General features: G+C 38.9%; 1 protein-coding gene across 1 annotated transcript in view; it reads right to left on the bottom strand.

Annotated features, from left to right (window-relative positions):
• The window catches only part of CFAP43 (cilia and flagella associated protein 43), a 90,364-nt gene that overhangs the window by 31,573 nt on the left and 43,404 nt on the right, over nucleotides 1-15,387 (bottom strand). Inside the window, exons 12-19 of the mRNA XM_014549480.1 lie at nucleotides 14,291-14,394; nucleotides 12,922-13,062; nucleotides 11,948-12,120; nucleotides 10,962-11,111; nucleotides 8,254-8,384; nucleotides 4,941-5,082; nucleotides 2,445-2,549; nucleotides 1,626-1,703 (exon numbers count right to left, since the gene is read on the bottom strand). Coding sequence (XP_014404966.1) covers nucleotides 1,626-1,703; nucleotides 2,445-2,549; nucleotides 4,941-5,082; nucleotides 8,254-8,384; nucleotides 10,962-11,111; nucleotides 11,948-12,120; nucleotides 12,922-13,062; nucleotides 14,291-14,394 — 1,024 coding nt within the window. The remainder of the gene's footprint in view (nucleotides 1-1,625; nucleotides 1,704-2,444; nucleotides 2,550-4,940; nucleotides 5,083-8,253; nucleotides 8,385-10,961; nucleotides 11,112-11,947; nucleotides 12,121-12,921; nucleotides 13,063-14,290; nucleotides 14,395-15,387) is intronic.

Below are 15,387 nucleotides of genomic sequence, written 5' to 3'. Positions count from 1 at the left end.
AAGGGCACATGCCTAGGTTTCGAGCTCAATCCCCGTGGGGGCGTGTGGGAGGCAGCCAATTAATGATTCTCTCGCACCATTGATGTTTCTATTTCTCCCTCTCTTTCCCTTCCTCTCTGAAATCAATAAAAATATTATTTTAAAGAAGAGAGAATTCAGCAAGGTTATCAGATGTAAAATCATAGCATTCATATATAGCAGTAATAACCAATTAGAAAATGTAATAGAAAAATATTCCATTCACAAAAGCAAAACACTATAAGATACTTAAAATATAACCTTAATAAGAAAATTATAGTCACTTTTAGACTATAAAACCTCACTAAAGAATATTTTAAAAAATTAAATAGATATATGCTTATATATTACATTTATATAATGCATATTACATATAAGATTTATATTATAAATGTATGTATTATATATATAATTTTACATAACAAATAAATTCCTCTGCAAATCATACTATGAGCAATATATTCTTGATCAAAATCAAATCAGAGTTTTTCATGGAACTTGACAAGCTGACTTTAAAATTCAAATGAAAAAGTGTGCATAGAAGGGAACTCCAAGGACATGTCCTCTACATACAGAGCAAATAAGTTGCAAAAAAAAAAAAGTGTGCATAAAGAGGTCAACATTTTTTTTTGTAAAAGAAGAGCAAAGGGAGAATTACTTTCAAGATATAAAAATATTTTATAAAGTTATAACAATCAGAATAGTTTGGAATTAGCTCAGGAAAAGATCAATACTCAATTTCAGAATGGAGGGTCCAGAAACAATCTCATATACCTGGGACTCCAGGGATTAATAGAGGAGGAGTTGCAAATCAGTGGAGAAAGGATCGTCTACTCAATAAAAAGCACTGATGAAATGGGCTATTTACTTGAAAAATATAAAGTTAGCTCCACACCTTATACCATTTATGAAAATAAATTACAGGTGAAATGAAGGGTATTAGAAGAAAATATGTGAAACTTTGGAAGCCCTCTTAAAATCAGACACAAAAAACAAAAGCTATAAATAAAATGATCAATACACTTGGGTCATAATTTTTAAATTCTGCATTTAAAAAGGCACATTATAAAAGTTGAGAAGACAAAATACTTGTAGTATATTAGGCTGAACCATATAAAATAGCAATTTCATGTGGTTCAATCAAATAATAAGGGCCACCTCTAGATTTTCCCCATGCACACCTCATGCTCTTTTCCTCTACCTGGGATGAGATCAAGCAGAAAAGCCCGAAGAATTGAAAACAGCCTCCAGAGTATAGGAGTCATAGTGAAAAAAAGTAGGGCAGGTGCTGCTTTAAAACCTTATTTTTAATTATGTAACTCATTACGTACTTTGTAAAATTGTAAACACACAACTTTCATTAAAATAATTATTAGAAAATAAGATAAAGTATTTGGAAAAGACATAGAGAAGAAAACCACTGTTTATATATAGTACAGTATGGTAAAATTTCTACCCTGTTGAAGAATTCCAGAAAACAGCTTACTGCATATAGGCAGAAAAGAAAATGGATCTAGCTTCTCATGCTGTATTGAACAAAATAATCTTCAAAAAGTGATTTTAGAAGGAGGGTCAAATGTATTAGCATATGAAATCACAACACTTACAATTTTAGCAAGTTCTTTGATTCCTCTTTTTATCTCTTTCCTTTTGTTGGAAAACAGTTTAACCTCTTTTTCAATGGCCTGAAATGGAATAAGTTTATCACTTAAACAGGCAAGAAAAATTATAGAGAGGCAAATGATATCTGTATATGTATACAGATATAGACACAGGTACATAGACAGATACATAACAGATAGCACTTCTCTAGAAACAAAATTTTTAAAGACTAATAATATAAAAGTGTACCCGAAGTAACACTACGGCAACACCTTGCTTAAGTCAACTTCGATTATGTTGGCTGAGGCAACATAGTAGTTTCCAGTCAATTATAAGGCCAATGGAAAGAAAATAATTAAGTAGTAAAAAATTAGAGAATAGTTGACAAAGGAAAATCAGTGAGACTAGATAAGCAGGCTAAATCCAGACATGAGCTACTACTACCTTTGTCACCATCCTGCACATCTGAAGCCAGGCTGTCCCTTTTCCTGTTCTTGGCCCACTCTTTTCTTTCATCACCTGTGCAGCTCCCCTAAACTTCCCTCCAGCATAAGGTATCACACTTCATTCTTTGCTTTGGGTTACCTGGACAGCTTTGTTAGGTTTCATATCAGCTTAAGTATAGTTCTTAAAGCTCATATATTATCTAAAATATCTGGCTGTTTGGGGGGTGTTTGTTTGCTTTCAGGAAGGTTACACTTGTATGATGGTATGCTCTGCCAAGTAGTATCTCATTCTACTTTCCAGCAGATTATCATAGGAAACTAATCTATTTGGCATACCTACAAAGCATTATTTCAAACTCTCCCATATTTGATACATACTTCTTGGCTTTTTCGTTCTAACCAGGAAATTTCCTTCTTATTAACAAATTGGAGTAATTCCTCTTGTGATGACGAGTGAATGCTTGACTTTACTTCCTCATATACCTTAGAAAAAGACAGACATTTCTTAAATTTAAAATTCATCAAGTTTTCTTCCTCCCACCCTACTTCATATATTTATTTTGAATTCCTTTGCACTTGTTGCATTTTAAAAAAATAATGCCAAAATTGTTGCCTACCCAACATGCAATGTTTTATTAATTTAATTCCGCTAGTCTGTCCTCACATCAGCTACACTTTGCACCGAGAAAGAAGAAAGGATCACATGTTCACCAAAACACTCTCTGCTTCTTCGTGTTACCGTAGGCCAAATGCTCCTGCTAGTCAAGGCCTGCTCCACAATTTGGATTTAGGATCTTAATCTTTTCCTCCTTCTCGAGGCCTTTATACTTAAAAAAAAAAAATCCCATTGCCCTTCTGCATCATCCATTTCTCTCTTCTACAGAATCTTTCCCAAATGTGCGCTGGTATCTCCTGTCCTAGGAAAGCCACTCTCCATTGACCATCACATCCCCACTTCAGGTACCACCCCCTTTCTAGTCTCTTTTTGCAGCAAAATGTCTTGAAAGAGTTTGGGATGTCCACTCTCCTGACCCTCCTGTAACCTCACTGTCTGCCCCTTCTCATTCTCCTTTGCCTCCCTAAATTCTTTTCCTGGATATCTAGAAGATGCTCTGTCCTGGTCCCTTCTGTTTCTTATCATTCGCTCTTCCATGATGACTTTACTGTTTGTTTTGGTTTTTTTTTGGCTTTAAATTCCATCCACATGCCCTTGACTCTCAAATCAACATCTCCAGTCCTGGCCTATTCTCAGAACTCAAGGCTTATCTATCCAATGGCCTACTTTGTATCTCTGCGTGGCTTCTCAAGATTGGCATTAGTAACTGATTTCAGATTCCCTTCTTTCTCCCCAAAGAAGCTCCCCGCCCCACAGTCGTCCCCATGTTCACAAATAATATCAACACCTGCATAGTTTTTCAAGTAAAAACTACTTCTCTCCACAATACTCCTCCACATCCATCCTTGTTACTTGGATCTCTGGCATAGCGTCCTAACTAATCTACTAATTCCACTCTTGTCCCCTACAGGAAACATTCTCCACACAGTGGAAGTAAGTATTTCAAAAATGTAAATAAGATCTTGTAAATCCTCTCCTCAGAACACTTTAATAGGTTCTTATTAAATGTCAAATTAAATCTAAACTCTATCTGGTTTACAAAGCCCTTTGTTACCAGGCCTTTTCCCAGCTTGAGGACCTCATTTCCTACCTTTCTCTCTCTTGTTCCCTTTAACTGCACAGGCCTATTTTAGGTCCTCAGACATGTCCAACTCTTTTTCCCCTTTGCACCGAGGACTTCTGCCCCATCCATGTTGCATGTGGGCACCCTATTTTTAATTCAGGTCTCAACTTAAATGTCTTCGTGGAGAGGCTATTCCAGCCAAACACTATCACACCAAGCCATTTTTGTTCACCAAATAGATCTTGTTACTATCTACTTTTCTTATTTATGTGCTTATTTACCCTCTCTGCTCACTTCCAACCCTCAATTAGAATGTAAGCTTCATGAAAGCAGAAACTTTTTTATGTTGTTCATGCCTATACTCCCCACAGCCTAGCATATTGTGCTCAATAAATATTTGTTAAATGATTGAATGAATGAATGAATGAATGAATGAATGTTGTTCTCTGGCCAGATACTTCCTAAATACTGTATGTGACATAAAAGTATAGAAGCGAGACCACTTTGACTAAGCACCAGAATTGGTAGTAAGAATTTTTTTTTTCCAGGCAAGCCTGATCTTATACTATGGTTTGAATAAGTTCTGAGGTATAATATTTTCCATTGCTTTGAGAAAGGCTGAATATTTTCTCTTCAGTCACATTTAGCTCACGCTCTTTTTGAGAATCATGGTGTACCTGGATAAAAAGGAAAATTACTAAATATCTGCTTAAAGAAAACTATAACTGCAAACTGATAGCTGATTTAAAAAGAAAGGAAGTGTGGTTGAAAAGGGATTCTATGGAAAGTAACCTCACAGAGTGCTCTGATCATAAATCCCTAACTGGCCAGATCATGATGGGCAGTTTCCAAAGTCCCCAGGCATATAACTTCTTTAGTAAAAGGTTTATCTTTGCCTTAAGTAAGCCTTGTCCATTGTTTTTGTTATGTCCCAACAGAGGACATAGTCTTGTCTTGTTAACTATCCTATAATCCAATCCCTGCCTTGCTTTTTTTGCTGTCATATAATCTTCCTTAGCTCCCTCCCTAATTTGTGATGCATAAAAGAAACTGTGAAACTATCTGTGGAGCATTTGAGATCTTGCTTCCTGGCAATTGCCAATTTGGCTCAAATAAATGCCTACAAAAATTCTTTACAGGTTTGGCCATTTCTTATGTTGACAGAACGAGAGAAAAAACTATACTGTAACTCAACTGTTTGTTCAGATTCCAAATCCATGGACTCCTTTAGTTTCATACTTAAATAAATATTCTCATCATCGATGGTGCTGCTCAGAGAAGCTAAAAGATGCTGGCAATGTTGAAGAATGTCAGAGGCTAAGCTTCCTCCAAACCGCCTATATTAATAAAAAAGAGAACACACAAGCTATAAAATCACAAAAGTCACATTTAGCAGTGTTATTTCCAGGTACACAACCATTTCCACACAAAGAAATATGTGGACAATTCTCTGAAGTGCCCTGTAGATGTTAGGACTCTACTTCTTAGAGCCCATTCATAGGCTCCAGGACATGCCAAGCCCCTGGATTTATTTGGGTGACCTCTTCACATGCTGTCTGCATAGCCTTGCCCTACACGTACTCGGTACTTGCCTTGGTCATGACACAGAAGAGCCACTCCTCTGGTTGAACCCTTGGAATGTCCGAGGTGCTGCACTGCTTCACATACATCACCACATTCAGTCCTCAGAGTCCCCATCCCCACTGAGGGAAATCTTACTTCCACTCAGTCCACCAGCACATTTCATGACTTTGGAAACATCAGCATCACCTGGATGATTTATTAAAACAAATTTCTGGACCTCACCCACAAAGATTCTGATGCTGAAAGTTTGGGTGGGGCCCAAGAATATCTATATGTAAAAGACTAAGCGACCGTTATGACCAGAACGACCGGAATGACTGGTCGACCAGTCGCTATGACGCACACTGAACACCAGGGGGCAAACGCTCAATGCAGGAACTGCCCCCTGGGGGTCAGTGCACTCCCACGGTGGGAATGCCGCTCAGCCAGAAGCAGGGCTCATAGCTGGTGAGCGCAGCTGCAGGGGCGGGAGCCTCTCCTGCCTCCGCAGCAGCGCCACCGAGCGGCAGGGATCAGGCCAAAACTGGCAGTCCAACATCCCCTGAGGGGTCCCAGATTGTGAGAGGGCACAGGCCAGGCTGAGGGACCCCACCCGTGCATGAATCCGTGCACCGGGCCTCTAGTGCATTTATAACAAACTCACAGGTGCTACAGGCCCCACCTTGAATAACATCGTTATAGAAGGGCTGTCATCTGTTTGAGGTTACAAGCTAATAAGTCCTGGACTAAGATTTCAAAGTCAACTTTGCTTTGAGTCAAAAGTAATGAACTATGACAGGGCGAAATGTCTTTACTTCCATAAATAGGGCTTAAAGAAAACTATATTGTTTGCTGTTACCTGAGATGCTATTTGTTCACTGACTATAAAGGATATGTTAGGACATATATAAAATACAAATTAATTAAGAGTCTAAGAATAAAATGAGCATGATGCTGCAGTATTCAAATCAGTCTTTGAACTAAGTGGCTAACAAAATTATGATGATATAAAATCTCCACAATATCTAACATTTTCAAATGTCACTGTGAAAGGCCATGTTTTATTATTGCTTTGACCACATGAGGCACTGAGATATTATTTCTAAGGAAATGAACTGCACACTGACTAGTGATGTCCACTGGCAGATCAAACAAGGCAACATTTAAAGTCCAGGCTATCACCTTCATGCTCGCTGCCCCTGGTCATCATCTGCACGCTTCAGTAGTATTTGTTTATTGAGAATTCTAGGACATCAGAGAAATGGTGGCATGAGAGATCCCCTTGGCCTCTCCCCCTGAAATTACAAGTTAACCAATTATAATTCAACAAAGAATCCCCTGCTCAATATAGAGGCAGGCCTGAGGTACCTGTGCATTGAAACATCTAAAGGTGGGCAACTGGGAATAAATAGGGAGATGAGGAGGGAGGAAAGCGCAGACAGCCTGCAGAAGTAGCCATGGCTTAGCTTGGGGAGGGGAGGAAGCCAGTGGTAGCAGGTGCTTCCTTTGGCCTGGAAGAACAAAATGCTGTGGGGGGCAGCCCAGCAGGGTGAAGAGTGTGTGAGTCAGCAGATGCTTGATAGAGCCCGGGTTTCTGCCATGGAGCTCTCCACTGTGGGGCCAGTGATGGTGTTTCAGACAAACAAATGGAACCACAGAGTCCTACCCCTTGGGCTCCCAAAACTCGCCTCCAATTGCCCTCGAGTCCAGTTGAGGAGCATATTATCTGTAAACCAAGAACTATTGCAGTAGGACCCCTATTTCCCTCTGTGAGTGAACCCCAGGTTGGGTACTTGGAGCAGGACCCCACAGAGGTCAGGGGTCACCATTACAGTGAGGGCAAAACAAACCCTACCTGCAAGCAGCATGCCTATACTATCCTAAGGACGCTGTGGAAGTCCACTAGATCACAGAGCTAAAAAATCTTGCGAATCAGCGCCATCTACTGGAAAATAGTAGAGGAAGCTGTTATGGGTCATTAAAATAGATAAAAATGACTAGACAAAGAAGAACAGCAAATGCCATGAATAACCATGGTAACAAGGATGATCAGAAAGAAAATGAAAAATCCCCAGAAAGCATGATGAAACACATGGAAATACATGATATAAATAACAGAGATTTCAAGATTGCAGTTCTAGAATTTTAATTTTAGTCTAATCAAAGTCTACTAGTAAATAAATTATATTGTTTAAGCAAAGTATAATTTGGAAAGTTAGTCTCTTTGTGTGTACACTTACGTACAGTATTTTTAGGGATAAACAGGAGTTTTTAAAGTATGTATTCTTCAAAATTGTCCTCAATTCTTGTACTCTTCCAACAGGTGTCATGAAAGAGAGGACTGATAATCTCATACATATTAACCATGTTTTTTCTTGTCTTATCTTTTGATGCTTTGACATTTTGAGTCATGCTGACCCTGAAGGGACTACCCTCCCAGGGCTAGCCAATTCCTGGAGATAGTCAACAACTCACACAGCAGCCCACCTTTCAAATCCAAACCAACAAATCCAGAACCCCACACCCCAACCATCACCTCCACTGGGATTCCATACACAGGGCCACTGTTTCCTGATCTTAATAATCTCAGGGCCAAGTATCAGACAACGAGGAGTCCCTGTGCCCCAGAATCCACTGAAATTATCCAAACTAGTCAATCCTAAATCTGCCTGCTCCTTCCCACGGAAACCATAATAAAGGCTCTTGCCCATGGTTTTCCTGCTTCCTCTGCCTCCTTACCTACCTTGGTGGTACCCCATGTGGGCCCACAAAAGCATGGCATTTCCCCCCCCCCACCCCCACCCCCCCGCTTGGGATCTGTGAGTATAACAATCTTTTCAATGGCAGTTGTCTCCTGTTATGTTGGCTTTGCTGTACCTAAATAAAAACAAAGTCTTAATTTTAAAACATACCATGTGAGGTTGCTTACTGTTTACTGTACGTACCTCCATCTTAGGCAAACAAGGGTGCCATCATCTCTCCCATTCACCAGAATGGTTTGTCCATCCAATGACATTCTCACTGACTGAATTCCATGCCCCTGGTGAGAATGACTCCGACACCGAACAAGTGTGTCCTTAATAGTTTTAGGAACAAAGTGCAAAAATTACTAACAATTCTATCGCATGGTTTTTCTAAGGGGGTTACGTGTACTTTGCTTGCTGATAAATCTTTTTCTATTTGTTAACAGCGTTTCAGTTGGTATGGAAGTAGCCTCCGGGTGATACAGAGCACTGCAAATCCCTAGTCCAAGCACGTTCACCAATACTGAGTCATTCTCCCATTTGTGGTAGTATGGAAGGAGAAGGATTATCATCATCAATGTATAATAGGAAAATCAGACACAGAGAAGCAAATGACTTGCTGAAAGCTATGAAGTTAAGGGAGGGGCCTTGAGCAAGCAGAGGGGCAAATTTATATGACTTCAATAATCAGGCAGGTTCCATTTATGTGCAAAGAGGCTGAGTGTGATAAGAGAGGGTGATGGGCACAGTGGAAAAAAAAAAAAGGTTAACATGCTCGCCCAGCTGCTGTGGTTTAGTGGTTGAGCATCAACCCAGGAACCAAGAGGTCACCAGTTTGATTCCCAGTCAGGGCACATGCGCAGGTTGCAGGCTCGATCCCCAGTCGGAGGTATGCAGGAGGCAGCCGATCAATGAGTCCTTCTTATCATCATGATGTTTCTATCTCTCCCTCTCCCTGCCTCTCCGAAATCAATAAAAATATTTTTTTTTGAAAAAAGGATAACATGCCCCACATGGAGGACGTTAATCATACCAGTTTAATTAGAACCCAAACACATCACTAATTTGGTACACAGGATAACAGTTTAAGCCCCTGGACTAAAAACTGGGATTTCTGCCCAAACCGGTTTGGCTCAGTGGATAGAGCGTCGGCCTGCGGACTCAAGGGTCCCAGGTTCGATTCCATTCAAGGGCATGTACCTTGGTTGCAGGCACATCCCCAGTAGGGAGTGTGCAGGAGGCAGCTGATTGATGTTTCTAACTCTCTATCCCTCTCCCTTCCTCTCTGTAAAAAATCAATATAATATATTAAAAAATTAAAAAATAAAAACAAATAAGAACTGGGATTTTTGTGTCATACTGGTTTTCTCAAAACTTAATACCTTAAATTTTTTTAAAACTTTTTGAATAGGTAATACATTTAAATGGTTCAAAATTTAAAAGACTATAAAATTGCATGCAGTGAACTTTTCATGTCAGCATTCCCCAACCACCTCCCAAAGGCAATACCTTCAACAATTCAGATATTTTTATGCAAATAAATAAATGTTTATACACTTTTTAAAACATAAATTATAGTATAATACCTATATTATGCACCTTGCTTTTCTTCCCTAACAGTGTTCTTGGGGTTCTTTCCATATTGTTGCATAAAGATTGTCTCATTCTGTATTACAGTTGTGTAATATTCCACAATTTACTTATGTATTGTTTATGTACCATCATTTATTCATCCAGCCCTCTGTTGATGGACGTTAGATTGTTTCACAAACAATGCTGCCATGGATAATAACCTCATATAGTAGGTACTTTACATAAAATAACCCCCAAATCTTTGACATCTTGCCATATCATGCCACTATCACTTGTCTTGTACATTACAAATCATTTGAATAAGACACAGTGTAACAGAGTTTGCAAATTGTTCACTCAAAAGTAATCTCTCGCCGAACCGGTTTGGCTCAGTGGATAGAGCGTCGGCCTGCGGACTGAAGGGTCCCAGGTTCAATTCCGGTCAAGGGCATGTACCTTGGTTGCGGGCACATCCCCACTGGGGGGCGTGCAGGAGGCAGCTGGTCGATCTCTCTCATTGATGTTTCTAACTCTATCCCTCTCCCTTCTTCTCTGTAAAAAATCAATAAAATATAAAAAAAAATTTAAAAAAAGTAATCTCTAAGGGATTTAAGGTTTTTCCTGTATAATAATAATAATAATAATAATAATAACAACACTTTTGCCCAACTGTGTTCCAAATACGCTTTCTTGCACATGTGAGCAAGAATAACTGGATGGGCACAACCAGGGCCCAGTTGATCTGGACAAGCAGGCATGTGTCGTGTGGGTCTCTGAGAAGCTTCAGATGTGTGGGGTGAACCCTGGATAAGAATCACTGACGGCATTACATCATACCGATGACCAGTACAACTCAGTTCCAGCATCACATAAGAGGTGGGGGCAGCAGCAACCAGCCCAGAGGCCCTTCAGGACAGGCAGATAGCAACAATAATCCCTAGGTTTGCACAGCAATTCACTGTGGCCAAAACAGTTTTGCCTACATCCTCCCACTGGCTCTTGCCAGAATCCCACTGGTGAGAGCAAGCAAGGCTTCCCTAATATTACAGAGGAGCATCTGAAGCTCAGTGAGTTTCCAAGACACACAACCAAGTGGTGGAGGAGCCGGGCTGGCAGTCCTGCCCTCGGCTTTTTCTTTGCAGTTCTTAGTCCCTGGTTGATGTTTCCTCCCTCAGAAACTTAAACCTCGGCACATAAAACACCTAATGTTAAAGTAATACCTTCAGTGGTAATAGGTTATGCCTCAGTTTAAGAAAGAATTCCAATTCCTTTCCTAAGGGTTTTTGCTCCTTATATGAGATCAAGCTATACATCCCATAATTTTTTAAAAAGATTACCAAAGTTTTAACGTCTCGGATATACAGAGTTCCACATTTAGCTCTTGTTATGAGCCACGATCCATGCCCAGACAGAGAGAGCATTCCAGGTCCATATTGTTTGCTCTGCACTTTTTGGTATGGCTTGAGAATATAAATGCCACGATGTTCCTGCCAGTCAAAGAAAATGATTGCATTACAGGAAAGACCAGGGGAGCAGCATCTTAGGGTTTGCAGTTGTGCATACACAGTCAGATTCAAATGTGCAAACTCAGTCACTGGAAATAAACTGATACAAAGTAGGCATCTGTATTTGTATCACATTTTTCATCTTTGTTTGCAAATAAAAGTTCATTTTGACCAACTAAGAAAAGTCTTTATATGTTAGTTATCAATAAAGATCCCACACTATACTGACAATATTTCTCACGAATCATTTTCATATAACCCCATGCTCAACTCAAAATAAATTGCTCAATATACCCCCTATGTGTTTCACATACTCCCATCTCCAAGCCTCTGCACACACTGTGACTTTTGTCTGGAATGCCCTGCTCCTCCCGTCCCCACCAATCCTACTCCCTCCCAACCTCAGCAATCCCATTCCCTCAACCCCCAGAAAGATGGTCCACAATATTTCCCCATGTCTCTATTTTGTACAATTTTGCTTAGGATTTAAGTACAAATTTCCACTGAAAATCATCAATTCTGTAGCCCCGGACACCTGTGGGATATATTTTCTAATATTAGATTGTTTTTTCAAGGCACTAAACTAATATTATGTCATCTGTATATTTATCTGACAAGTATGATATATGTAACACAAGTGTGAGGTTGCTGCAACATATTTTGATGGATTAACAAGTCGTGTTCAAGGAAATTATGTGCTATAATAAAGCCATTTGTTAACTGGACTATAATGTTAAAGCATGGATCAAGTCTAAGTAATACCATGTGTCAATCTTGATTGCTGACATAAATGATGGCAAGCTTAAGTTTTGGCCTACTTTTTCAGGAAGACAATAGCAGCAGATGTACGGCACGTCATTACAGAAACCGTATATTATGCGACTTTGGAAGTCCAACACTGCAGAGGACAGAGAGTGCTCTATCTCATACAGGAACTTATGAATGAGTTCATCTCTCATCCTCCCTCTTTCATCAGCAAAGTTTGCAAAAACTGTAAGATTTAAGGAAGAAGAGAGATCAAATTGTACCATATACTGATTTTATTTTTTGTTATAAAAATACTATGAAAAGTGAAATAAAAGATTTAAATGCTCAATTAATAATACAGAGGCTAGTAGGTGGTAAAAATGATTTAAAAACAACTTGGCTCCATTAGAAATACTTGAGTATTAAATAATTAATAGTGAATATAATATCTTTTATAAGGCCTTAGTTAGTTTCATCAATTAAACAGAGCTATATCATTCAAAGAAACTCATGATAATCTTTAATTAAAACATGGCTAATTAAAATATAAACGCACTTTGAGGTTTTTAGCTCTCTTATGTTCTACAGTTATATATTTGCAAAATAGCTACCTAGATATTTGTTACCTAAAACAGAAAGAGTGTCTATTTTATCAGACCTCTGGCCAGAAAGCTTTCTTTAGAATTTCATCAGTGAAAGTAGCTCCACAGCACCCTAGATGAATTTGACTATATATATTTAAAATTACAAAAAGAGACACCACAAAATGGCAAATCAACTTGACAAAAGTGCCAGTTGATCCTGTTTCTTTTCCCTGGTAATTGGATAGATTCATATGAATGACAAGGCCTAGAAGAAGTCCACATTTCATATTGTTTAGTAGCCTCATTAGTTTCACTTTGTAAGATACGCAAAAGATGGCCATTTTACCTCTTCATGTGTTAAGGGGGAGGGGCGATGCTATCAGAAGAAGAAGAAGAAGAAAAAGCTATGGCAACTACTTGTCTGGGTCCAGGACAGACTTGATTGCTTGGTTTTTCTTTACCTAGTGGTAGTATTTTAGGCAGAGTAAATATTTCCAGCCTGCTCCGTCCTGTCGCTGGAAGTGGAGAAAGCACCATCACTTCCACTATGTCTGTTTCCAAAAGAGACACTGTGGATATCTGTAAAATGCCTTTGATCACCTCTGAAAGAAAACAGAGATCAACACCACAAGTGCTCATCGATAAGCTTAAGGAGTCTTTATCTTCCCAAGTAAGATATCACATTATAGAATTGCCTTCACTAAATCTTTAGATCCAAATTTACTAGATATTTAAACTGACCTTTCAACGTAGTAAGTGATGAACAGATAAGGGGGTCTCCTGATAAGATGTCTGGGTTGGCCAATTCAACCCAGCTTGATGGGCTCAGCGTCTTTCTCAGGCAGGAGGCCTCCAGGGAATCCTCCAGGCCTACCAAACTCAGAACACCGGCATGCTCTGGCCCCTGGAATGCCCACTCTAGCTGGTTTGCCCACTCCCAATATTGGACAAATGTAGCGTTTAGTGTTCTTTGCATCTTAGTCAAGGTATTGAGGGTGCGTGCAGTGGAAATACACAGGACTAGTTTGTCCTCCAGAAACCTAGATAATCGGATCTCTGCATTTTATACCTAGTAGGTGAATGGATTTTAAAAATATATTCAGGTGAAATAGATATATGTATTTAGTACTTAAAGCCAGAGAGAATATATTAGTTCTTACTGTTTATCATATAAGTGCCATCTTGCCTCTACAAATGTGGTTTACTTGGGTATTTAAATAAACATTATTGAAAAAAGCTGGATATCATTTTGTTTAAAGAAGTACAGTGGGGCCTTGACTTACGAGTTTAATTCGTCCCGAGACCGAGCTCGTTAAGGAGCTCGTTAACTCAAATTACTCTATCAACTCAATGCAAAAAATCGGCCGAGAGACAGCTGGTATCTCAAAAAACTCGTTAGTCGGGACATTCATAAGTCAAGGCCCCACTGTAACATTAAAGACTCATGTCATAAAACTTTCTTTAAATATCTTTATTAAATAGAGGTCAAATATTATTTTTAAAAAATATTTCAGGGATAAACAATCAAACTTCTCTTTGTAATAACATTAGGAATATTTAGCCATTTCATTAATTAATTCATTGATTGATACAAGAAAATTTATTTAGTATCAACTATGTACCAAGCAGATACACCAAACACCTCTAAATATGATATAGGAGTTCTCTTACGTAACTTTTAACAGTTATTTAAATGTTTCTCTTTTAGAAAATAAGCCACAAATAATTATCTATAATTATCTATAATAACTATAGCCCCATTTTCACCACCTTAAGTTCTTTGGAATAAAGTGAACAATATTTTAAATTAATAAGCATTTTATGTAGTACCTACGTATCCAAAAATCTGAAATGAGCTTGAGGGTTTGGCATTGATAACAAAGATATATCCTTGTAATGTCCCAGCTAATAGATACAGTCCTCGCTGGTCATAACTGGAAAAGAAGAAATCTGATTTTACTTGTTTCACTAATAAGATGGTAAATATTTATTGAACAACAGTACAGAGATCCATTCAAAACTAGTCATTCTTATGGTCTGTGATTTTTCAATATTATCTGACCTTATAAAAGCCAAGCGAGTATGTATAAATGTAATCATTACATTCTAGGTTAATGCTATTTCCAAATTCAACACAGTCAAGAAAATTCACTTAAAGATGGGCAATTATTTCATCACTAGAGGCCCGGTGCATGACATTCATGCATTGGGGTGGGAGGGCCCTCAGCCCAGCCTGCGCCCTCTCGAAGTCCAGGACCCCTCGGGGGATGTCCGACTGCCATCTTAGGTAAGCCCAGCTTCTGGCTGAGAGTCATTCTCCCTATGGGAGTGCACTGACCACAAGGGGGCAGCTCTTGCATTGAGCATCTGCCCCCTGGTGATCAGTGTGCATCATAGTGATGGGTCGTTCCGCCATTCGGTTGATTTGCATATTAGGGTTTTATTATATAGGATAAGTAAATGAAATACAACAGCAGAGCTTTCTAGATATTTCAAGTGGAAATAAGCAATTCTGAAATAAGTGATGAGTACATGTCAGTACCCTTCAGGACTAGTACCTGGCAGGAGGAGGAAGGATGTAGTGAAATGGTTTCCACCTTCATCAAATTAGAAAAAGTGGGGAAATACAAATTAGTATATGAGAGAAGGTATCTGAGAAAGAAGATGCAACAAAAACATGGCACCGAGGAGAGGAGTAACTGGAGGGTGGTTATTGAACCTAAATTCCCTCATTTGTGGAATAGGCACAAGCATAATACCTTCCTGAATGGTGGGACGAGGATCACATTCAATAAGCTACAATGTGTGACAGGACACAAATGTCAGTTCTTATTAAAACTACTATTATGATAAACTAACAAAATAACTAACTAAATAATAATAATAATAATAATCTACACTAATAAAAGAGAAACATGGTAATTGGC

This window comes from Myotis brandtii, unplaced genomic scaffold (genome assembly GCF_000412655.1).
Source record: "Myotis brandtii unplaced genomic scaffold, ASM41265v1 scaffold550, whole genome shotgun sequence".
Taxonomy (NCBI): Eukaryota; Metazoa; Chordata; class Mammalia; order Chiroptera; family Vespertilionidae; genus Myotis; species Myotis brandtii.
Note: the sequence above shows the minus strand (reverse complement) of the source record. Positions and strands in the feature narration are given on the sequence as shown.